General features: G+C 38.4%; 2 protein-coding genes across 4 annotated transcripts; one reads left to right on the top strand and one right to left on the bottom strand.

The window, feature by feature from the left end:
* The first annotated feature begins 369 nt into the window (after positions 1-369).
* Positions 370-7,835, top strand: LOC114315884 (phosphate transporter PHO1 homolog 3). Of its 2 annotated transcripts, XM_082871006.1 has the most exons (14): positions 499-1,313; positions 2,363-2,714; positions 2,892-2,940; positions 3,039-3,110; positions 3,257-3,386; positions 3,506-3,626; positions 3,910-4,168; positions 4,258-4,362; positions 4,452-4,496; positions 4,591-4,740; positions 5,226-5,504; positions 5,602-5,738; positions 5,841-5,984; positions 7,415-7,835. In XM_082871006.1, the coding sequence occupies exons 1-13, from the start codon at positions 716-718 to the stop codon at positions 5,938-5,940; spliced, it is 2,397 nt and encodes a 798-aa protein (XP_082727132.1). In that variant the 5' UTR covers positions 499-715; the 3' UTR covers positions 5,941-5,984; positions 7,415-7,835. The 2 variants fall into 2 exon arrangements, with proteins under 2 accessions (XP_028118308.2, XP_082727132.1); XM_028262507.2 differs by lacking the exon at positions 7,415-7,835 and having other exon boundaries at positions 370-1,313; positions 5,841-6,133.
* On the bottom strand, positions 6,476-13,929 carry LOC114315886 (cystathionine gamma-synthase 1, chloroplastic). 2 transcript variants are annotated; one of them, XM_028262508.2, is made up of 11 exons: positions 11,786-13,929; positions 9,496-9,599; positions 9,305-9,378; positions 9,037-9,205; positions 8,398-8,457; positions 8,088-8,291; positions 7,894-7,980; positions 7,496-7,603; positions 7,090-7,185; positions 6,870-6,988; positions 6,476-6,779 (listed from the first exon to the last, which is right to left on the bottom strand). In XM_028262508.2, the coding sequence occupies exons 1-11, from the start codon at positions 12,252-12,254 to the stop codon at positions 6,656-6,658; spliced, it is 1,614 nt and encodes a 537-aa protein (XP_028118309.1). In that variant the 5' UTR covers positions 12,255-13,929; the 3' UTR covers positions 6,476-6,655. The 2 variants fall into 2 exon arrangements, with proteins under 2 accessions (XP_028118309.1, XP_028118310.1); XM_028262509.2 differs by lacking the exon at positions 9,496-9,599 and having other exon boundaries at positions 11,786-12,409.
* Between the last annotated feature and the right edge of the window lie 11,921 nt (positions 13,930-25,850).

Below are 25,850 nucleotides of genomic sequence, written 5' to 3'. Positions count from 1 at the left end.
TCATAGTTAGCATTCATTTTTTATAAACATATATAATCCAATCATGTAGTTACTTCTCCTATCAATTTAATTTTTTACAAAATAATCTACTTAACATGCACTATAAATTGAACAGTTCTAAACACAAAAATGGAGCCCAAATAGGTCTGCAATTGGCCCAGCAAGACCCTTCCAATAGAGAGAATCTATCTTCATTATAATAGTGAGATTCACCACGTATAAATTTTTTGTAAAACAATTCAGTAGTATATCGTAATTTTCTAAACCAAAAATTAATTATGTAACAACGACATTATTTTACGTTGTGTCAATAATTAATAAAAAATTATTAAAGATTAAACTTCTCTCAATTTTAAAATTTGAACTTGACCATCAGAATAAGACCCGTAAAATTCACCAAAATCCTGTTTTAATTATTCAACCCTCTGCTCTCTTTTACAAACTCTTCAATCATAGAGTTCACACTATGAAACTTTTCCTTGGAGGCCATTTTTCAATGGGTGACTGTTTCATTTCATGTTTTGAAAGAGTCTCTCTCTCTCTATATATATATACATAGAGAGAGAGAGAGAGAGAGAGAGAGTTGTTTAAGTGAAACTCACTCCTGCAAACCCTTCATCGACTTTAAAAAAAAACACTTATATCAACAAGCCCTTCTTCTCACACAGTACTGTAAAAACAAAACAGTAAACCTTTTCAAACCTTCCAAAAAACCATGAAGTTTGGCCAAGAATTCATATCCCAAATGGTACCAGAATGGCAAGAAGCATACATGAACTACAACCACCTCAAAACCCATTTAAAAGAAATCCAACGCTTCAAACTCCGACACAAACCTCCACCACCACCTCCCACCGGCCTCAAACGAAAACTCACCCTTTACAGAGCTTTCAGCGGCTTAACCCAAAGAATCGCTTCTCCCAGAAGTCCTTCTACCTCCTCAGACCTCGAAAACCAGGCCATTTTAGTACAATCCGAGCGGTCTGATGGTGACGATCGGTACGAAACGATGTTTTTGAGGGCGGCGGACGAGGGAGGAGAGTATGAGTTGGTGTACTTTAGGAGACTTGATGAAGAGTTTAATAAAGTGGTTAAGTTTTATAAGTTGAAAGTAGAGGAAGTTGTGAAGGAAGCTAATATGTTGAATAAGCAAATGGATGCTTTGATTGCTTTTAGGATTAAAGTGGAAGGACCCAGATCGGAGAGGTGGCCGGAAAGTGAAGGGTCGGTGGAGATCAGTCGTCTCGCCGCGGAGGTTGAAGCTTCTACGGCGGCGTTGTATGCTTCTCTTCCTTCTGGGGTTAGAGCTAACAGTGAGTTTTTCTTTTTCAAAAGCTAATTTAAATGCTTTGGTTGGTTTCTGTTTAATTTTAATTACATCATAAGTTTTATTTTTGTCCTAAAAAAATATTGAATTATATAAAAATGTTAAGTATTTTTTATTTTTTATTATTTTTCACTACATTAGTTTTTAGTTTTCTCTTCCTTTTTTTCCAAAAAATAAATTCTAAAAATCAAACCAAATAATTTTCTTGAACAAATGAATTCTCATAAATCAAAATAAAAGTAAAAACAAAAACAAAAACATCAAAATTATTGAATTCTCACATTTTGTTTGCATTTATAATTGTGATTAAAATATTTTGCGTCGGTGCTTTCGGAATCAATTCTTACCGTCGTAAAAATTATCACTAAAAAATCAATTTGAAAAGTACCAAAAACAAAAAAATAAAAAACTTTTAGTAATATGATTTTAAAAATATCACTAATAAATAGAGAAAAAGTACGAAAAGTTGTTTGGTTTGGTTTTTTTTAAAAGATGTTTTGGAAAGTTATTTTGAAAGAGAGTTTTGAAAAAAGTGATTGATTTGATGTGTATGTGAGAGAGAGATTTGTTTTGAAAACTTGTTTGGTTTACAAGTTTTGAGAAATTTTTTTAGAAAAATTTATTTGGTTTGATTACTTTTAAAAACTTATTTGTAGAGAAAATTTCTCAAAAATTTTTCAGAAATACAAACCAAACGAACCCATTTACTTTTTGTGACAAAAAATTTAGTCTAAAAGGGTAATAATTCATCACTAACTAAAATATTTTCCCTTAAAAATAATTTTATGTCAAAATTTAACTTTAATTTGCTGCATACAACCACCATCATTTTTAAGGCAGCAATCAAACACCGAAAAATATTTTTCCCCAAACAATCCAAACATTTGTTTGTTGAAAAATATTTTCTATAGAACTCAAGAAAATGTTTTCATCAAAACAATCCAAACATTACTGGAAATGTTAGGCAATTAAGAATTATAAACCAATCCCTAGTAACAAATTAAAGTTGTGATTTTTCATGATTAAAATTTGCAGGAAGAGCTGCCATGGATGTAATAGAAGAAGAGGAATCAATCAGCCATGGCCACTCAGACGAATCAGGAAATGATAAATTTTCCAATGAGAACAGATCCATCAACCAAAATGCCAAGCAACACGAGCCAAAGAACTCCAAAGCCCACCCTAGGCCAGCTCCATTGGAAATACTTAACCAAGTGAAAATGAACAACACTCTCGAGACTCCTAGGTCCACCATTAAAGGCCTTCTTAGTGTTCATAATCCGAAAGAGATCAAATTCAGCAGAGAAAACCTAAAGAAAGTTGAAGAACAACTTAAGCGGGCTTTCATTGAATTTTATCAAAAGCTCCGGCTTCTTAAGAGTTACAGGTAACTAACTGAATGCTATAAAGTCCGAAAAAATTACTTGAAAAGTTGGCAAAAAATTAAAGCGTGCAGACTAGACACAACTTTTCGGCCTTTCTTTTTTTTTTTTTCTATTTTTGAAAAATGCAGTAAGATTTTTGCATAGAATTGTGTTTGATCTTTTTGCGAATAAATGAACAGCTTCTTGAATATGTTGGCATTTTCAAAGATCATGAAGAAATATGACAAGGTATTTTTCTATCTAAAAAATCTGAATTCTCTTTTTCTTCTCAGCAATCTAAATAGTTATTTTTACTAAAGTTGTTTGTTTATAAATAATTATTGCAGATAACTTCAAGAAATGCATCAAAAGCTTACTTGAAGATGGTAGATAACTCCTACCTTGGCAGTTCTGATGAGGTGAATACATGGGACACTTATGATTCAAGAATAGTTATTTCAAGCTAAAATATAATACATATAATAGCTTTCTTAGGTGCTCTGACACACACACACACACACACAAAAATTTGAAAAATCTGATGATTCAATTTGGGAAATTGCAGGTTAATAAGCTTATGGACAGGGTTGAAGCTACATTCATCAAGCATTTTTCGAACTCAAACCGAAGTAAAGGCATGAACATCTTAAGACCAAAAGTGAAGAGAGAAAGACATAGGATAACATTCTCCTTGGGTAAGATTTCAACACTCCTCACATGGTTCATTGAGAAAAGAAATTCTTTTTACGTCCAAATCTCTAACTTAATTTGTTTGTTGTCTTTTCTTTGATCCGTTGACTCGAAAAAATTTCAGGGTTCCTATTTGGCTGCTCAATGGCACTCCTAATTGCCCTAATTTTGGCCATACGTACTCGCAATATCATAGGCAAAAAAGGCCACGAACAGTACATGGTTACATTGTTTCCCCTTTATAGGTAAATTATAACTCCTCCAAATGCTGTTTTCCTATGTGTTTTTTGGTTTATGTTCAAAAGGGTTATAGTGGCCGTTGTCTGTGTGTGGACATGTGAAAAGTCAATTCCCTTGTGAAAAAAAAAGAAGGAAAAAAAAAAAAAAAAAAGGATAAACGCACTGTCAAGTCCTTAAACATAACTTAAGCAATGCCTTAACACCCAAAGCTAAACAGCTAGGGATTTCAATTTTTGGTAGCAATTAGCACTATAATTTGTTTGATACGTGTGAATTTACCTTTTGCAGCTTGTTTGGATTCATTACGCTTCACCTGCTCATGTACGCTGGAAACATATACTACTGGAGGCGGTACAGAGTCAATTATTCGTTTATATTTGGTTTCAAGGAAGGAACTGAACTGGGATACAGAGAAGTTCTCCTCCTAAGCTTTGGTGTTGCATTGCTAGCATTAGCATCGGTGCATGCAAACCTCGACATGGAAATAGACCCTAAAACTCAAGATTACAAAGCAATCACTGAACTCGTGCCTATGGGACTTCTAGTCGTAAGTTGATTTAACTCAACCATCTTCTTTGTAATTCCCACTTGTATATATAGTTCGCTTAAAACTGTAAAATCTTTCCCTCTTTACAGTTCTTGATTGTCATATTGTTCTGCCCGTTCAACATCATTTATCGATCAAGTCGCTTCTTTTTACTTGCATGTGCATTTCACTGCCTTTGTGCTCCTCTCTACAAGGTAAAAATCTGATTGATAATGTGATCCGATAATGAAAAGGTTTGACAATCTAAACAGTTTACTTATATAAGATTTTCTTTTCCTTACAGGTGACACTTCCTGATTTTTTCTTGGCAGATCAGCTAACAAGCCAGGTGAATAGATGTGATTTCCGTTAGGTTAAGTTCCAATTTTTTATAATTTTATTTTTGGAAATAATTAGAAGTGTTGATTATTGTGTTGTTGCAGGTGCAAGCATTTAGAAGCCTAGAGTTCTATGTTTGTTACTATTTTTGGGGAGACTACAAACACAGGCAAAATACTTGTATGGATAGTGGTGTCTACAACACATTCTATTTCATTGTTGCCACAATTCCATTTGTGTCTCGTCTCCTTCAGGTAAGTCCTTGTTTGGTTTCTTCCAATTCAAGGGTTTGTTCGCAAGATTTACCAGTTTTAAAGGCCGTCACCTAGGGCTAGTAGTACCCATTATTCTTTGGAGTTTGTGTTCTTGTTTTGGGGGAGTGGGGGAAAGAAACATTGTTTGTAGCATTGTACTTACTCAAAGTGTATAGCTTTTACCTACAGCTTACAAGTCTAAAAATAAAAGAGTAATTATTAGAAAGTTTGAGAAATGATGCTTCTCATTTCTTCTTTCTAATTATCAACTTTCAGCTTACAAAAAAAAAAAACTACACCAAACAGACTCATTGTAAGGAATGCAATTCAATGCATGACTTTAAACCTCTGCAATTCAATTCAAAACTTTCAGCTTGGCTGAAAATTTATGTCCAAGTTCAAGAACAAAGAATCAAGGAATTATTTTTTTGAAGCTACCAATCTTATAATTAGACACTTGAAACAGTTCATTTTCTTCTTCTCAGTGCCTTCGACGCTTTTACGAAGAGAAAGATGGTATGCAAGGACTCAATGGACTGAAATATTTCATAACCATAGTAGCTCTTTGTATGAGGACAGCTTACTCTCTTAACAAAGGGCTTAGTTGGAATATATTGGCATGGATTGCCTCTGCGATTGCCGCGGTTTTTAGTACCTATTGGGACCTAGTCTTCGACTGGGGTCTCCTTCAAAAAAAGTCGAAGAACCGTTGGTTGAGAGACAAGCTCCTAGTCCCACACAAGAGTGTCTATTTTGCAGCCATGGTGAGAAAGAAACAATAAGTTTTGGGATTTACCATATGGATAGTTTAATGAACATTTGATCTCAAAATTACTAATGAATTTCATGAAAATTATGCAGGTTTTGAATGTTTTGTTGAGATTTGTTTGGTTGCAAACAGTGTTGGATTACCAGGTTTCTTTCTTGCATAAACAAACCTTAGCTGCAATTGTAGCTGTCCTAGAGATCATTCGTCGTGGCATATGGAGTTTCTTCAGGTATTTTTCAAGATATTGTCATGATTTCATTTATAGAGCTTGTGATTGATTATCTAATTTACTATTTTTATGGTGATTGTTTTTGTTTGATTTGTTGATCAGGTTGGAGAATGAACATCTAAATAATGTCGGCAAATATCGTGCTTTTAAGTCAGTACCTCTGCCTTTCAACTACGATGAAGATGACGACAAAAATGAGTGAAAACAGCACAAAGCGGGAGTATGGGCGAGGAAGAGCACACAGAGGTTTGGAGGGCCAAGAAGCATTAATGTATTTTATATTACAAAAAATTATAAAATTATTTATTTATTTATTTTAGTTGTAATATATATGTTCATTGTTGACGGTAAATTAAGCCAATAAACATAAGCATAGTAAATTTGCATTACAGAAATAAGAATTTGTCACAAACATACATATTACCACTTACTCCTGACGCAGCTCAAATTGAAATTTCTACTATAAAAAAAAATCATCTTTTAATTCTAAAGACGAGTCAAAATCTAGAATATACTAATATGTATTCTCTTTCTTTGATTTCTTTAAACTATGTTTAAGTGGTCCAAACCACAATTATATCTTGAACGGAAAGGCAATTCTGACAACATTCTTACTCTGAACTGTACAAATGTGTTTTTAAAGTAGAAATGTTGCCCCAGTAGGATATTAATATTGCAACTTAAAAGGAGTGACAATTCATAGCAAATAATAATAATAATAATAGGACACGAAAGAATTGTATGAAAAGATATTTTAGACTAAAACAAAATCATCATAGTTAGTAGGCTAGGTTAAGCATTTAGTGAATAGATCCTGGAACAGAAACATATAAAGCATAATATATCATTCCCTTACACGTGCTAAGAATCAGATGGGTATGGTTTTAGGCTGGGGAAATAAAATGAAGGCGATGACCTTATATAGTCTCCAAGGCCTGAAGGATATCAGCCTTCAAGTCTTCAAAATCTTCAATTCCAAAGCTAAATCGAACCAAATTGTCCTTAATCCCAAACTTAGCTCTGTCTGATTGGCTAAGATCCCTGTTTCAAAATGTACCCAAAAATCACTCTTAAAAATTTGATGGAAAGAAGCAAACAATACAAATATGGAGAGAGAGAGAGAGAGAGCACCAGTAGGACATGATTGCAGGCTGATCTACAATGCTCTCACAGCCACCAAATGAAGGAGCTATGTAAGGAATTTTCAAGGCATCAATGAACTTCGCAGTTTTCATCAGGTCCCCATCAATCTACATTTGAAAATGCTAATAAGGACTTTTAAGAATTTCAAGAAACAACCCAGAACATTGTTGTTGAGAAACACAGAGTCAAACCACAATTTGGGGCTTACCTCAAAACTAACCACACCACCAAAACCAGTCATTTGTTGCTTGGCAACATAGTGTTCAGGGTGACTAACAAGACCAGGATAATAAACTTGAGTTACCTGTAAAAGTTTAATGTTATTAGCATGGTGAAAAAATCATGTTTCAACTTCCATATCCAAATTATGAAAAAGATGATGCAAAAATATAAATGAAGTTGATAAAAAAGTCCAAAAATAGTAGCATGCCACCAAAGTCATCCTCTGGTGTTATTTTCTTGTTGAATGCTCTCTCTTGTTTCATCTCCAAAAATTATCAATATTTTGATTTAAAGCAATTTTATTTATGCAGAATTTTATTCATCAAAAGACTACTATCGAAGTATCAATATTTAGCAGAGAAAAACATGACAATGACATAATTTCTACATACCTTGGGATGTCCCTCTAAAAGTTTGGCCATCCTCAATGCTGTTGTGTTTTGCTGCTGTACACGAAGATGCAGTGTCTTCATGCCTCGAATGATCAGATAAGCGGCATTCTGTAAAATAGAATTACCAGCTTTCAGTCATGCTTGTCCAACTGGCATTGAACTTGTGGAAGCGACTAAGCAACTAGTTCATTATCAAGCATCATATAATCATATGATAGTTCGTAATTTACATACAGATAGTTTGTAATTTACATACAATAAGATTGATAGAATTAAGTGCGCTCTCTATTAACATGATGGACCCAACAGGAGAAAAAAAAAAAAAAGCATTAGTCTTTTAGTTTCAGGTTCATAATAATTTGCAATCCCACAAGACAGGCAATCAAAGTATGACTTACCGGATTAAGAGCACCACCCAAAATGTTATGGAGAGTACGAACTGCAGAGATAAGTTTCTCAGATCCACTGATGCAACCACCAAGAACCTAAAATAAAAGTGTTTGTTGGTTATTATAATGGCAATTCCAGATTGCACTAGAACTATCGGTCTTTATTTTATGTATTTAGCAATAGATACAAAGAGAAAACATACATCATTGTGGCCTGCAATATATTTTGTTGCAGAATGCAGAACAATATCAGCACCAAGAGCAAGGGCCTTTTGGTTCAAAGGTGTTGCAAATGTTCCATCAACACAGACCAACGTTCCTTTACTGTGGCAAAGCTTTGAAACCAACTCAATGTCAACACACCGGAGAAATGGATTTGTTGGTGATTCCGTAAAGAAAAGAGTAACCTGCATCCACCAAACAAAGTCGTTCATTCAGGTGGAATGCCAATTCTGTGAGATTCTATCAAAGGAAAATTGAAACAAACCAACCACAATTTAGAGAGCTGCTTACTTCATTCTTATCAAGTGCATGTTCTAAAGCATCCACATCTGCAGGGTCAATGATAGTGGCCTGCATACACACCATGACAAATAAGGATCATAAATTGAAGAAGAGAAGGGAGAAAGAAAAGGAAGGAAAAAAATCACAAAACCTTACAAGTACTAATCCTAGGGCATATAAACAAGACGTACATGATGAGTATGTGATTTACAAAGCCTGACATAGTTAAACCAATCATTGACATAAATTTGATGAAAGTGGTTGATTTTACGACCACTTAAAATTTATTCAAGCCATGGATCCAAAATAATTCAAAGTAGAATAAGCAGAGGGCATACAGATATTTCCAAGTATGGCATGAAGCCCTCATAACTATGGATAATGAATTTTTTCACATGCTTTTGATAAGCCATATAGATCATGACAATATTAAGAGAAAAGTATAGAATCAGATTCCCATGATACCACATAGATGTAACATAATGCATTTGCAGAAGCTAGACACACTGGCAATTGGGATTTTCAAAAAAATGTTCAAGAATGAAAAAAGCAAACAGATGTAACATAATGCATTTGCAGAAGCTAGATACACTGACAATTGGGATTTTTAAAAAAATGTTTAAGAATGAAGAAAACAAACAAAACTACCTCGATCCCCATTTTGGGGAGAACAGTTTCAATGAAAATCCTTGTCTTCCTGTAGCAATCTGTGGTTGTCACAATATGCCCACCAGCTGGAACCAGTGCCATAAACATTACAATGCTGGCACACATTCCAGATGCCATTAACAGTGTTGATTCAGCACCTTCAAGTGCACTGCACAAATATGAAGCAAATATTGAATTATTATTAGACATATGTTCTCAACAAATAGTACTTAGACCTTGCAAATGCTTTTCCAAGAGCAGCACACACCTTATCTTCTCTTCTGCAACAACAGTGGTTGGATTTCCATAACGCCCATACTCAAAACTTGCATGTCGTCCCTCCTATGAAAACATCCAAGATATCTATCTATAAGACAAGAACTAATATTTTTTACATGAAGTTTGGGTGGTCGTATTGCATAAAAAAATCGAAAAGGAAACACCTTTGGATTAAGATACCTTGAAATCAATAAGCTCGGAAGTTTTCTTGAAGAAGTAGGCAGAGGTATTAACAACAGGGGTGGTGATTGCATCAGTAACGATGCCACGACCTAATCTTTCACCTAAAAAATCCAAAAAAAGCCAATTGGGTTACACTCTCTCACCCCCTAAACTCAACATGGTTGACATCATCATATTATCGATACTAAACAAAGAATTATGAACTAAGAATGTATCCGATAAGTATATTTGCTTAAACTTCAGCATCATAAACAATATGAAACAACCCAAACACAGCTTCAAACTCCTTCCAACCGATCTCTCAACGAGTCAATCAAATAGATACAGAGTTTTTAAATATACAAACAAGGGTGTCACAGGAGATGTAATCTTAGTCATCCCTCAAATGGATCCCTCATTGAAGAGATGACAAATGGAAATTGATGTCCATATAACACAAGTAGGACCAAGGTTCTGAAAAGTGGTTGCGGTCACCGTAACGGTGACGGTGGTGCGGTTGCGGTTGCGGTTGCAGGATGTAAAGGCCGTAGCGTAACGGTTGTGGTAACCGGAACCATAAATTTTTTTATTTTTTGGATAATTTGAAAAAAACTTACAGATACGCATATTTTTTTTTCATAATCATATTTATGGGGTTTTAAAATAAATATTTATCAATTTTTGTAAATTTTTTGGTATGATTTAATATATTTCATATTTTTAAATCACTGTAAACTGAGTTTTTTACATTTTATTTTAATAATTAAGGACTTTATATGTCATAAATCCATATTATACTTATGGCAAAAAAAAATCTTAATGGAGTTAGATGTATAAAATTATTTTTTTTTAAAATTATTATACTTGTGGAAGCATATGTAAATTTTAATTCGAATAGTTTTAAAAAATAAATTATATATGCTAATAATGTAATCATATAAAAATTAAAAAATAAATAATGAAGAATATTTTTTTTTTTTTTTTTTTTTTTGGAGTTTGGATCACTTGAATATTCATTCTCTTTTTGGATAACCTGTAAATAAAAATAAAATAAATAAACTAATCAAAAAAAATTGACATGTATAAAATATATATTAATATATAATTATTGGTGTTATGTTTTCTAAATATTTTACAAAAAAAAATCAAGCACTAATTATTATATATAAGATAAACAATAACAAAAGTAAGAAAATAAATAAAAGCCTAAATATATATATATACATATTTTTTTTAATCAAGTCAAATAAATAATGACTACACTTATTATTATTATTATTATTATTATTATTATTATTATAGATAGACACACTCAAACAAAATGATGGTTGAGTGATAGCAACTAAATAGAATAGCATAGGTCTTACAGCTTCAACAAATCAATAACTTGTTTTTCATCTCCCCTCTTATCTCTCTCTATCTCTTACCCCTCCATCTTCCCTCTTCATTTTCCCTCCTCTCTATCCCCCTTCCCTCATTTTAATTTATTTATTTATTTATTTATTTTTAAAAGAACAATTTGGAACCGTTACGTAACGGTGTGTAACAGGTCATTACGGACATTACGCCACCATTATGATGGCTACGACTGACACACCTATAAATCTCAATCACACTGTAAAAACGGCCATAAATGATGGTGGTACATAACGGTTGTAGTCACTTTTTAAAACCTTGAGTTGGACATAATGACCTTCCATAGTAAAACCCTCACACAACACCATTCTCTCAATAAATCAATAGACACCCAAAAAGTCAAAAAGAAATTTTATTTCACAGCCTTTTGTTAATTAAAGTTATCCACACCGTAGAGATGTGAAGTGATTTACAGTCAAGTCTGGCAAACTGAAAGAAGAAAGAAGACCAAGGTGAAGGAAACTCCAACTCTTTTCTGTCCAATTCCTTTTAACTGTTTGGAACATGGATTTGAGTAGCAATTTGAAAATAGAAAGGAAAATGTAAAGAAAATGCGAATGAAATATAAGCTAAATTCTCTCTCCATTTCTCTAGCCTTTTCCTTTCTCTTTCCAAATCGCAACCCAAATTCACGATTCAAATACAGCTAAAGCATATTTTAAGAGTTTTAATAGAAATCCTCCATTTCTGCTCTATCAAGATATCCACATAGGTGATTTGGGAGAAAAACACTTTTTTTTTTTCTTTTTTTTCCAAATCACCCAATGCAAACCCGTCAATGTCCAAAGTTCTTCACCAAAAAAACCCATTATCAGCTCAAAAGAGCTACAAAATCAATTTATATGTTTTTGAATTAGAAATTAATGTAATAAAAAGCAAAACAGGAACATACCAGCATGAACAGCGACACTCCCATCGAAGCTCAAAAAATCGGCAGTCTTCTTCGAACCAGCCAGACCAGACAACTGTACACCGTTTAAATTACAAGAATCATCGCCGCCGCCAACAGCCGCCGCCGAGTCCTCCACATGGATCGGAGGAGCACCGGCGGAGGCGGAGGCAGCGGGGGGCGGATTGGTGGACCACGAGGCGGCGACGATTTGAGAGACGCCGATGTTGCTGCAGTTCCTCCGGGCCTTGGTGCTGAGCTGGCGCTCGAAGTTGGGAGGGAACTTGAAGATCAGAGAGGAAAGGGAACCGGGCGAGCCGTCGAACGAGGCGGAGAGAGATTTACGAACCGGTGGCGGAGCCGAGTTACGGTCACCGTAGCTGGGGTATTCGGGGCGGAAGTTGGTGGAGTATTCGGGGTCGGACCGGCACTCGAAGATGGGTAAAACCCTAGAGCAGCTTGATACGGCCATTGCTCTCTCTCTCTCTCTTCTCGCGCCGGGGGGGGAGGGGGGTGTGGCTGTTGAAGTGGCCCGTTAAAAGTGAGGATTGGGTTGGGATGTGCTGGTTGCTACTACTATTGACACGTCACCAGTCACCATAGATGTGATGTGAATTGCCTTGATTCAATTTTTTTGAAAAATAACGCCCCGTGTAATGTAGTTGTAAGAACGTGATTATAACTTCTAATTATGAACATAAGTTAATTTTTAATTTATGAATTAAATTTTTTTTTTCTCATTCAAAGAATAAATTAATTTTTGACTTATAAAAAATATAAATTATATTATTAAATTAAATTAAATACATCAAAATAATTTAAATTAAATTAAAAATTAAAAATAAATCCTATCAAATAGGGCCAATAATCTGTCCCTAATTTTCCTCCCTCAATTTCAGCTCAATTGTGTGGAATTAGAGAAGCTCAAGTTGATACAGAAAGAGAGTGTGAGACCAAAGGGTGGGACACGCCATTGAGAATAAGGTTTGAGCGGCAACATTGAAAGGGGAAATGTTACGTATGCTAAATATTTTATCAAATTTTTTATATAAGTATGATTCACATAAATTCATATATGGTGCCGTTTTGACAATTTAAATAAAAAGTTACGTTTTGTGAATTCATCAAAAACGTCAAATCATGCAAAAACGTTAAAAAATTCATTTGAAAAGATCGAAAAAAGTAACTCAGTTATTTACTAAACTACCTTTTAAAACATCGTAATTAATTAATTCAAAAAAATATTGACATGTAAAAGGGTAAAATTATAAATTTAATTAAAAAGTAAAGATATTTTGATCATTTTAGAGTGATGTGACACTTTTAAAAAATATTAAACCAAAAATTAAAAAAGTCAATTTTTTAACAACTTCTCAAATTACTTCCAAAAAAGCCAAAAAACTTGATAAAAAATCAAAAGTCAACTTGTTACCAACTTCCCAAAACACCCCATGATAAAATATTTAAGATTTCTAACATAACTCACAGTGGTGGAGTTAGAAAATTAGGTTAGGGACACTTATTAATTATAATTTTTTATTTAAAAAAACTCATAAGCAACATTAAGATAATAATTATTTTATAAGATAAATTTAAACATAAAAAATTACATATTCATTCTTAATAAGGACAAATCAAAATTCTATAATAGTGTGGAATAGTTCTGTGTGAGATGATGATGTAAGTTTGCAATTTTAGCATAAAAAATTATGAATCAAAATTCATAATTTTAAAAAATAAAAGCACATCATTTATAGCACAAATTATTATAAAATCTATTTAATTTTTATTTGACAGAAAAATATTAAAGAGATAACATTGCTTATAAATAATATATTTTGAATGAAAATTATTAAACAGTCTTAGGGTACCATATGACGTTATCTACGTGATGTTTAAAGTATAGAAAATCACAAATCATACTAAATAGTATGTCAATTACTTGAAAATAATGAATTCATTATATCTAATCTATAATATTTTTCGCTACACTATTGATTTAAACTATTACATAAATAATACCACATAGTGTTCTCGAAGTATCAAATAACTACTTGTTGTGAACAATATAATAAATTATTAGCCAAAAACATGTTAAGAAAAAAAAGAGAATGCATTTTATACATAACAATAACCAAAAAAAAAAAAAATGCAAAACTGAGGAAGGGCACGTGACCCCCCTTGGCCTATGCTGCCTCCGCCCTTGATAACTCAATTGGAAAATGTAAGTCCACCAGCTCCCTTAAATCTCCTCCTTACTTATTTTAAAGGATAAATGGCTTTTCCCCCCTTACTTATTTTAAAGAATAAATGGCTTTTTATACATCTGTATCAGCTCTCCTAAATAATTCCTTAAATTAGTTTTTGCTACAGTGACTTTATATTTGTAGGGAGTCACTATAACTCCCTTATATATATATATATATATATATATATATATATATATTGCTTTGTTTTGCTTTTGTTTAGGGATTGCAGTACACATTTATAATTTTTATTTTTTTAAAAATTTATAATTAAAATTTATATTTTAATAAAATAAAAAAAAAATAGAGAGTTTGTTAATAGAATAAAAAATAAATAGGGAGCTATTGGAGAAAGTAAATAAAAAAGTTATTCCTAAAATAAAAAATAAATTTTTTAATAATATTTTAAGATAAAATTTAGACAAACTGGTAAAGATGCTCTAACACATTTTGGCACCGTTTGGTGTAGCCGTTAAAACAGTATATAGATTATAGCTTAACAGATTATAGATTATGACTTTAATCAGAAGTTGTTAATCTATTTGGTGTAGCTGTTGGATTATACATTTAAGTTGATGAGTAGTGCTTGTTAAATAAGCTGTGAAATAGTTTTTTCAATTAATTTTTATTTTTTATTTGTCTACATTTCTCATAAAAAATAATAATAATAATCTATAGTCCATTTGAGTTTTTTTCTATTTTTAAAAAAATAAAAAATAAAAAAATTTAAGAGTATAACCATAAATTAACATGTCCACAGCAGAAGCTGATAATCAGCAGTAAGGGGTGAGCGGCTTCTCAAAATCAATTTTTTTGAGTTAAAATAAGCTGTTAAAATCAGAAGCTGTTTGAAATAAGTTTAACCAAACAGTCCAAAATAATTTTTTTAAAACTAAAAATCATAAATTAACTCTAAAAAACTGAAACAAACACCCCTTTATCAATGCAAAATATGCATTCATTTTCAATCTCACCATATCCCTTAATTGAGTGCTCTCAATTCTACGCTTAACGATATAAATAAAAAAATAAAATTTAATAGAAAAAGTAGAGTGCGAATATTCATTTGGATCTTAACCACGTTATTTTAGGGGTAAAATTTGAAAGCCTTAATTAGGATAACAAATTTTCCCTTCGTTTTTTCTTGTTTTGGCAACTACCATTTCAAACAATTGGAGCACACTTTTCTTTTGCAGCTGACATGTTATGGAAATTGTACGGGGAGGAAATAATTCTCCTCGTATAATCCTGTTGACCAAGTCCATGCTCCTCCGTACGACGTCGCTTTATCACCTGAAAACACAAAGGTGAGCTAGCCAGCGGGTGTGTGCCGGAAACCTCTCTGATGCCTAAGTCAGTAAGCTTGACAAATAGACAAAGTTTTATGCTTTCAGAAAGTATTATCTTCAATTACCTCCCCCAAGGTGGTGCTTGTGGGCTTTTATAAGTTTCTCGTGGCACAATCCTAGTAGGACTGGTATTTCTCCATGCAGAGTCCCCCTAGGATTCATACTCCTAAGGATAATGCTTATCCTTTTACACCCTCCCCCACTGCTTAAACCAAGTGGGATGGTTTTCCGCATGGCCGAACCACCATTTGACCGAAATAAAACTTGGCTATACTGAGCCATCGAGTGGACCGAACTCATTCATAGTTCGGTTCTTTTGTCTTCCCTTTCTTATCTCGGCTTTCCATACAGAACCCATAGTACGGTTTTAGACCGAACCAGCGACTTTCGACCGGTATCACCCCAAGACTGGCACAACTCCAAGTTGCTTTCGGACCGAAGTACCTCTATAGTCACTGTGCCGAAGTAACTTTGTCCCTCTTATGCCGGAGTAACCCTGTCTCTCCTGGGCCGGAGTAACCATACCTCTCCTGGGCCGGAGTAACCTTGCGGCTTTTTCACCAAGTCCTTGGCACTTTGGGCCATGAAGCCTATCACATAGCTCGGCCTAATTTTTACCAAAAATTACCCTCTCAATTGCTCCTTAATTCCATCTGCATAGCATGATTGGGATTACCAGTCCACCAGCCGAGCTGGCGTCGTTTCAAGCTTTTCCAGCCGAGCTAAAAATACCTTAGCCTCTCCAGCCGAGCTAAAAAACCCTCGAACTTTTAAGCCGAGCTAATTTTACTCCGGGCTCCGTTTTGTCCGGTCAAAAACGTCTCTTTAACCATAGCGTCTGTAACGCTTCCCATTCCAGTGACACGTGGCAAGCTCTGATAAGCTGTGGCCAACTGTCACGCCGCCCTGCAGAAATTTTGTACAGTTCCCGCCTTTTCTCTCTCTCTTATTCCACAAAACACTCTTTTCTTTTTTGAACCATTCACCCATTCTCTTCACCTTCTCTTCTCCCTTGTTTCCTGAGCCCCTGAGCTTTGAGCTTGCTGTGTTCGTGCCTCCATTGCTGCCATTGCCTCCATCTCTTAGCTTCTCTCTTACTCGGGTAAGCAAGCCTATCCTTCTTGCTTTTTTACCTGTTTTATCATCTGTTTTTGTTTTGTATGCTTTTTGCAAACACTTTTCTCCATTTGTTGCTTTTGCTTCCGTATTTTTATGAAAAAACCAGTAGAACTTCATGTGTGTATGAACTATTATGTAGAAAAACCAGTCTTAGATCCAAAATCACATAGCAACCGAACTAGGATCCTGTTTGCCCCAAATAGGTAGATCTCTGTAGTCAATAACCGAACTAGAACTTGAAAGTTTCAAAGGGTTACCAAAGCCTGACTCACTTTAGCCGAAATAAGATCACCAAGTTTTGAATATAGCAAACTAAGAACCTCGGTTGTCAACCGAACTAAGCTTTTGGGGCCAAGCCGGCTTTCTTGGTTCCTAAACCGAACTCAGAAACCGCCCCTAGAGGCTTAACCGAAGTAACTCTATTCACACTGCAACCGATTTAGGCCTTGGGGCTAAACCAGCTTTCTTAGTTTTTTAGACCGAACTCAGAAAGCTGCCCCTAGACGTTAAACCGGTCTACCGAGCAAACTGCTCAAACTGAGCTACCAAACCTTTTGTTGAACCGAGATAGAACCAGTTTTTTGAGGCCGAAGTAGGGCTTTTATACCTTGCTTTTAAATTGTAGCACGGTCCGTTGATCAGTGCTTTAACCCCCTCTGTTTTTTACTTTGCAGACTTAGGTTACCCAGGCACTCCTGCGTGCGCTCAACCGAGCTACTGAGCACGATTTTTGCACCGATATAAATTATAAGTAAATTATACATCAGATGGGTAAGTATAGGTATCTAGTTGAGACCCCTGGTGGCATGGCCGAATTTAGGAAGGATTACCAAATTCCTGATGACGTCCATCTGACGTTGGCCAAAAAAGATGTTATTCCTTGGGAAAATGAAGGCTTCGTCCCTTTTACCCTTCAATCCACAATAGAAACCGGACTACGGTTTCCAGTCCAACCGTTGATCTGCGAATTTCTTAGGCAGACTAGATTATGCCCCACCCAACTGTCCACCAATACATACCGCATTATAATGGGGATAGCCGCACTGAACCACCAAACCGGATTAAACCTTGGCCTAGCCGAAATATTCCATCAATACTCCATCGGCTCAAAAGATGCTGGATGGGTCTATTACCTTAGGATTCGCCGCCGCCGAGAGAAGATAGTTAAACACACACCGGACAAAGATCTTAATGACGACGATTTTTTCTGGGTCTCTGGGAACTTTGAGGACTTTCAAGCCCAAATTCCTGGCCGACCTATAAATTGGAAAAAGGGGGAGCCCGGTAATTTGACTTCGGTCTTCTTCATTGTATTTTATTTCGATTTTTTTAGTCTATTGACCGAACTAACACTTCTCTTTTTTGCAGATTTCGCCCACCTTCGTTCCCTATATAGCTATCCCAACCTTGCGATTTTGCGAGCCGCACTACGGTGTCAAGAAAGGAGTTGGGCTAAGCTTCTAAACTTTGAGCCGACCTACCGGTATAGCGGTCGCCGAAAAGCAAGAGTAACCGATTTCCTTCTTGAGGAAGCACCAGAACCGGACCCAACCTTACCCGAAATACGTCTTGTCCCATTAACTACTGAAGAAGAGATGGCAAAGAAAAGCAGAGTTAGGGCCCTTCTGACCGCAACAACCAGAGCCGAAGTACCACCAACGATTGAAGCGCAGCCTGCCGTTGTGGCCCTCCCTTCTCAACGGCCTTCTTCGTCTCGCCCTTCCAAACGCGCCCGATCTACATCAACCGAACAGCAACTTGTCGATGAGGTTGAATCCATCCCCCAGAGTCCTCAGCCTTCCCCCCAACCGGAGCAAACTGTCCGAGCTGAATCTCCGAAGTGGGCTCCGCCGCTGACCTTCAACGACCGAGACATCAAAGCTACTGACTCGGTCGTGGCTGAAAAAGATCACCAATTGGCCTTTAACCTGGCCAAAAGTGTGTGCCTCCCCAAGGACATGGAGCACCACTTAAAGCAATTGAACACCGAAATGAAGTCAATTCGGTCTGCTTCCAAGTCCATGATTTTGGTAAATAGCTCTGTCCATTTTTTCTTGTTTGAATTTTCCTACTTTTACTTCGGCTTAAGAGAAGTCTGTGTTTTGTCAGGCCTTACAGAAGAACAACATTACTTACAAGAAAGTCCAAGAACTCCGAAAAGCCACAAGGCAGGCAATGGCTGAAGCCGAAGCAAAAGCGGCCGAGCTAGAAGAAGTCGAAAAGAGAATGGCCGAGCTACAAGCGGAGAACGGCCGTCTTGCCGATCTGGTTAGTTCGACCGAGGCAGAAAGGCAGAAAGCGGCCATTGCAATTAAAGACAAATATCTGCGTGAGCTGCTAAAGCTAGAAAAGAGAAAGGATACCGAAATAAGCCAACTAAAGAAGAGTGTGGAGGGAGCCGAAAAGCAGGGTTACAAGCAGGGCTACAAGAAGGCAGAGGAAGCCTATGTGAAACAATGCGATGCTGCCAAGGAGTTGTTCTTCAAATGTGGCTGGAGGGCGGCTGTTGAGCAGCTCGGTCATGATCAACAGACCGAGGTCTTCAACCCTCCAGACTACTTTATACCGAAGTCCCTTGCGGAGTATGTCGATACCCTGCAGCAAGAGTTTCTGGAAGACTCAGATTCCGATGACTCCTCTGCTGAAGATACTCCGGTCGATAATGTGGACCAGCCAGTTCGGTCGGTGCCCACTGTTGAAGACCTAACTGTTGATCTTCCCAGTGAAACCGTGGTTCCGGCCGAAGTGACTCTCCCCATTGTGAATGAGCTCCCTCCAGAAACCGGTCTTCAAGTTGGTGGTGATGCAGGTTTTGATGCTGATATTGAAGAACTTTTTTCCTGATTTTGTACTTTTTTCTTTATAACCGAACTATGCCCCTTTGTAATGACTTTTCTTTGAATGAAAATTTTACGCAACTCTTACTCCGGTTTTGATGTGTATGCTTGCACTTGTAATGTCTTCTATTTACTTCAAGTGTTATTTCGGTTTTGGCTGGTTAAACTATGCTTACCAGTCAACCACTCCTTAGTTGATATAATCACTTCGGCTGAGGAGTACAAAGTGTTGGTTTATTCCAGCCAACCACTCTTCAGCCATGCACTTACTTCGGCTGAAGAGTAACAAGAGTTGGTTTATTCCAGCCAACCACTCCAGCCATGCACTTACTTCGGCTGAAGAGTAACAAGAGTTGGTTTATTCCAGCCAACCACTCTTCAGCCATACCCTTACTTCGGCTGAAGAGTATCAAGTGTTGGTTTATTCCAGCCAACCACTCTTCAGCCATACACTTACTTCGGCTGAAGAGTAACAAGTGTTGGTTTATTCCAGCCAACCACTCTTCAGCCATGCACTTACTTCGGCTGAAGAGTAATAAGTGTTAGTTTATTCCAGCCAACCACTCTTCAGCTTTACCCTTACTTCGGCTGAAGAGTAACAAGAGTTGGTTTATTCCAGCCAACCACTCTTCAGCTTTACCCTTACTTCGGCTGAAGAGTAACAAGAGTTGGTTTATTCCAGCCAACCACTCTTCAGCCTTGCACTTACTTCGGCTGAAGAGTAACAAGTGTTGGTTTATTCCAGCCAACCACTCTTCAGCTTTACCCTTACTTCGGCTGAAAAGTAACAAGAGTTGGTTTATTCCAGCCAACCACTCTTCAGCCTTGCACTTACTTCGGCTGAAGAGTAACAAGTGTTGGTTTATTCCAGCCAACCACTCTTCAGTCGTGCACTTACTTCGGCTGAAGAGTAATAAGTGTTGGTTTATTCCAGCCAACCACTCTTCAGCCTTGCACTTACTTCGGCTGAAGAGTAACAAGTGTTGGTTTATTCCAGCCAACCATTCTTTAGCCATGCACTTACTTCGGCTGAAGAGTAATAAGTGTTGGTTTATTCCAGCCAACTTCTAAGTTAGTTTTTCCAGCTAACTTAGAATAAAATGCCTGCACTAAACCTAATCTATACTAAGGCTAACTCTTACAAAAAATAACTTGTGCTGAAAAAGAATTTGCTTGTTTTATTGAAGGAAAAAGAAATTACATATGTTTGAAGAAGAAAAGCTAAAAGTAAAATAACTTGAGATTGGCTGTATTCCATGGCCTAGGGATTGCCTTGCCATCCTTGTCTTCTAGGTGGTATGCCCCTTTGCCTGCTAACCCAACCACCTTATAAGGACCTTCCCAATTTGGGCCTAACTTACCGTCTCCTGGGATCAAGGTGTTTCCCATTACTTTGCGTAGTACCCAATCCCCAATCTTGAATTGTCTTGGATGCACCTTTTTGCTGTATTTTCTGATTAACTCTCGTTGGTATGAGGCGATGTGGACTAGTGCTCTTTCTCTTCTTTCTTCTGCAAGGTCGAGTTCTAAGGCTATGGCTTCTCCATTTAAGTCTGGATCAAAATTTTCGCTTCGAATTGTGGGGAGGCCGACTTCTAGTGGGATTACTGCTTCCATTCCATAGGCCAAGGAGAATGGTGTTTCTCCAGTTGATCGCCGAGGTGTGGTGCGGTAAGCCCATAAGACGTGAGGAAGTTCATCTGCCCATTTGCCTTTTGCTTTCTCTAGCCTTTTCTTTAGTCCATCCAAGACGACTTTATTTGATGCTTCAGCTTGCCCATTTGCTTGAGGATATGCCGGTGTAGAATTGTAGAACTCTATCTTGTAGTCTTCACAAAAGCTTCTAAAGATTCTGCCGTCGAACTGAGTTCCATTGTCTGAGATCAGTGCTTTTGGTATACCGAACCGAGTGATGATATTCTGCCAAACAAACTTCTCACGTCTTTTTCTTTGATTGTCGCCAATGCTTCTGCTTCCACCCACTTTGTGAAGTAGTCTGTTGCTGCGAGAAAGAATTTTCTGCCCCCGGGCGCTGTTGGAAGTGGTTCTACTATGTCCAAGCCCCACATTGCGAAAGGCCATGGGCTAGTTAATGGTAGGAGTTCTCTTGCTGGTTGATGTATTTGGTGTGCGAATTTTTGGCATTTCTCACACTTCTTCACATATTTTTCTGAGTCTGCTTGCATATATGGCCACCAATATCCTTGCGAAATAGCCCTGTAAGCGAGCGACCTTCCCCCTTGATGACTTCCACACACCCCTTCGTGTATTTTCGAACAAAAATGCTTCTACTTTGCTGGGATGAACGCACTTGAGGTAAGGTCCAGAGAATGACTTCTTGTATAATGCTGAAGATGGAGATAGCCAAAATCGCTGCGACTTTGCCCTTATTTTGTTGGCTTCTTTTTTCTCTTCTGGTAGGATGCCGTCTTTCAGGAACAGGATGATGGGATCCATCCAAGAAGGGCCTAATTCTGTGCAACATACTTCTTCTGCTTCGGGGTCTTCTATGCTTGGTCTTGGTAAGAAGTCGATGAGTAATGGATGAGGGATTGATGTATCTGCCATTGAGGCCAGGCCTGCTAGTTCGTCCGCTCGGCAGTTTTCCTCCCTGCCAATTTGTTCTATCCTCACTACATCAAACTTCTTGATCTCTGTTCTGACTAACTCTTGGTACTTGGCCATTCTGTCGTCCTTTGCTTCGTATTCGCCAGAAATTTGGTTTACCACCAGCAGAGAGTCACTGTATACCATTAGTTCGGTTGCTTTCATGAAGTGTGCTGACTTGAGTCCTGCGAGAAGCGCCTCATACTCCGCTTCATTGTTGGATGCTGGGAAGCCAAGGTTGATTGCTTGTTCTATAACCAGGCCGTCTGGAGAGATGAGGACTATGCCAAGCCCTGCACCATGTCGGTTGGATGCTCCATCCACAAAGAGCTTCCACATCTCTCCAACGAATAGTTTCCAGCAAGTGGAATGATCAAATGATGTCGTGAGGTCAAGAATGGTGTTTTCTTCAAGGTCCATGTTGGCTGTCTGTCCTTCGTCCTCTGTTTGAACTGTTGGTGAGCCTTTGTTTGTCTCTTCCTTGTTGTCCTTAGTATGGTCTGCCTTGGTGCTTGATTGACTACCTTCTACTAGGGGTTGCGCTATTCTGGCGTCAACTTCCGTCCCTAGTTCGGTTGTGTCAGTTAGGTCGACTGGGCAGATATGATGACTTCCAGGAGTAAATTCTGCGATGAAGTCTGCCAAAGATTGGGCTTTTATTGCGGTTTTGGGTTGGAATTTTATGTCGAAGTGTCCCAACTCTACTGCCCATTTCAAAATTCGCCCACTAAAGTTCGCCCTTTCAAACGGAGCTTTTAGTGGAAAGGCTGTGAGGACGACTATGGTGTGGGCGTGAAAGTAGTGCGCCAATTTTCTGGATGCCATCATTAATGCTAATGCTAGTTTTTCCAAGGGCAAGTACCTTGTTTCGGCTCCCAACAATGTCTTACTGACATAAAAGATGGGTAAGTGCTGTATTCCTTCTGCACGAACCAACACTGCGCTGACTGCGTGCTGAGAGACTGCCAGGTATAGAAAGAGTTCTTCACCAGGTACTGGTGTAACAAGTAGTGGTGGGGAAGACATGTACTCCTTCAAGCTTTCCAGAGCTCGGTCGCATTCTTTATCCCACTCAAACTTGGCTTTTAAAGCTTGGAAGAATGGTCGTAGTCTGTCTGATGACCTGCTTATGAACCGGTTGAGTGCAGCAGCCATACCAGTGAGATGCTGCACTTCTTTGACTGAGTTTGGTCTCTCCAACTCCTGGATTGCTTTGATCTGAGAGGGGTCTGCTTCTATACCTCGGTTGGTCACCAGGAAGCCCAAGAATTTGCCAGATCCAACTCCGAATGCGCATTTGGACGCATTGAGGCGCAACTTGTGTTTCTTCAGGATCTGGAACATCTCGTCTAGGTCTTTAAGATGGTCATTCTCATCCTTGCTTTTGACCACCATATCGTCGACGTAAGCCTCCATTGTTCTGCCTAACAATGGTTCGAACATCTTGGTGACCATCCTTTGGAATGTCGCCCCTGCGTTTTTTAGGCCAAAGGGCATGACCTTGTAGCAATATAGCCCCCTTGGTGTTGTGAAGGATGTGACCTCCTGGTCTGGTTCATGCATGGCGATCTGGTGGTAGCCTCTGTATGCATCCAGAAAGCTAAGTCGGTTATGCCCTGCCGTTAGGTCCACCAGTTGATCTATCCTTGGTAGAGGAAAGCTATCTTTTGGGCACGCCTTGTTGACTGTTTTGTAGTCGACGCAGACACGCCATTTACCATTCTTTTTTGGCACTACAACTGTGTTGGAGATCCATCTTGGGTAGTGCACTTCTCTTATTGCTCCTGCCTCCAGCAGGTTGCCTACCTCTTCTGCCACTATTTCGGCGTGGTGGAGTGCCGACCTGCGTGTGCGTTGAATGACTGGTCTGGCGGATGGGTGGACATTGAGTTGGTGACTGATGAAGTTCGGGTCAATTCCTGGCATGTCGTAGGGTGTCCAGGCAAACACTTCGATATTAGAGGTCAAGAATTCCAAGACCTCTAATCTCTCAGTGCTGGACAACGATGAGCCAAGCAAGAAGAACTTATCCGGGTTATTCTCATCTATTTTTACTTCCACCAAGTCCTCCACCGCTTTCTGATCAGCTTCTTTGCCAACATTCGCGATTAGTTCATTACTTTCTGGTTCTTCCACCGAATGAATGTATCCTTTGGCAGCTCGGCTTCCATTCGCTGTGGCGAAGCATTGTTTTGACATGATCTGATCGCCATAGACTTCTTCAATTATGCCGGTGTCATTGGGGAACCGCATTACCTGATGGTATGATGACGCTACCGAACGCATGGCATGCAGCCATGTTCTGCCCAGGATGATGTTGTATGTGGAGGGGACCTTCAATACCCAGAACTCCACTTGTTTTGTTACACTCCCTGCTCTGACTGGAAGGATTATTTTGCCGACAGGCCACTCTGGCATGGAGTTGAATCCAATCAGGGGAGAAACTGCAGGCGCCAAGTCTTTGTCTTGCAGCTTTAGTTGCTTGAATGTGTCGTAGTACATGATCTCACATGAACTACCCTGGTCAATTAGAATCCACTTGACGTCAAAATCCTTGACTCGGAGAGTGACGACCAGCGCATCATTGTGAGGACAGTATATTCGATCCAAGTCCTTATCCGAAAAGGACATGACATTTGTTGCCTCTGTCTTTCCCTTCTTGGCGGCTGGTTGGGCACTTAACACTTCCCTAAAGTGCTCAGCCTTCTTGATTGATCCCCTGAGCTCGTATACACGCTCAGGTTCAAAGACTCCATGTATTACATTGATGATGCCTTGTGGTGCGGCGTCGATTGGCATTCTGTTGGGATGGTCATTATGATCTTGGGGGGCCGGTTGCGTCCCTCCTTCAATGTATTTGTCCAAGTGGCCTGCTGCCACCAATTCTTCCAAGTGCTGTCTCAGTGGTGTGCAATTCTCAGTTCGGTGCCCCTTTTCTTTGTGGAAGGTGCACCGTGATCTGTCGTCGTAATTTTTCTGAGCTTCCCCTAGCTTGGCTGGCCACTTGACAAAAGGCTCATCTTTTATTTCGCTCAGAATCCGATATATTGGTTTTGTGAACACCGTAGTTATGGCAGTGCGGATTCTTAACCATCTTTTGTCTGGGTCTTCTCCATTATCTCGTCTGCCACGCCCGTTTTTGTTCTGCCGATCTACTGTATTGACCTTTGCTGAGGTCTTTTTTTCTGGTACTGTGGTTGCACCAGATTTTGCTTTGGCACGTGCGCCATCCTCTTCTACCCTGATGTGTTGATGCACTCTCTCCATCAGGGCTTCCATGGTAAGGGGTGGCGTCATAGTAATCGAATCCCTTAGTCTGTTCCCTACTGGTAGGCCTCTTTTATATTGTGCAATGGCTAGATTGGTGGGGCAGTCTCCAATCTGGTTGAACGTCTCCCAGTAGCGACTGTTGTAAGATTTGAGGGTCTCTTTTTCACCCATGTCGATGGAGAGTAACTAGTCTATCTCCATCGGTGTTTTAGTGTTTGTTCGAAACCTTGTTACGAACGCTTCTGCCAATTGGGCCCAGGAGGCTATGCTGCCCTCTGGGAGCTTTTCGAACCAAGTCAAGCCTAGGTCGCCAAGACTTGACGGGAAGAGTATGCACATTAAGGTCTCGTTTCGTCTGTACACAGCCATGACTTGGCGAAAGTGGCTCAAGTGTGAATACGGGTCCGTCTTCCCTTCATATGTGGTGAATTTCGGCTGAAGGAAGCCTGATGGTAGGGGCGCGTTTTCGATTGCTGGGACAAACGGCGAAGTCTGTAGTCTTGCCAATGCCTTGTCCGTTGGTTCGTAGGCCGGTCGCGGTATTGGCATTCCAACCTCGACGCTTCCATGCGTCCGAGGAGCCAACCGTTGTAAGGCCGAAACTCGGTGTGGATCCCTTGCCCTGGCATCCTCCTTACAT

Source organism: Camellia sinensis, chromosome 5 (assembly GCF_055761805.1).
Source record: "Camellia sinensis isolate YWXY chromosome 5, ASM5576180v1, whole genome shotgun sequence".
Lineage (NCBI taxonomy): Eukaryota > Viridiplantae > Streptophyta > Magnoliopsida > Ericales > Theaceae > Camellia > Camellia sinensis.
This window is presented reverse-complemented; position numbering and strand designations above follow the sequence as displayed.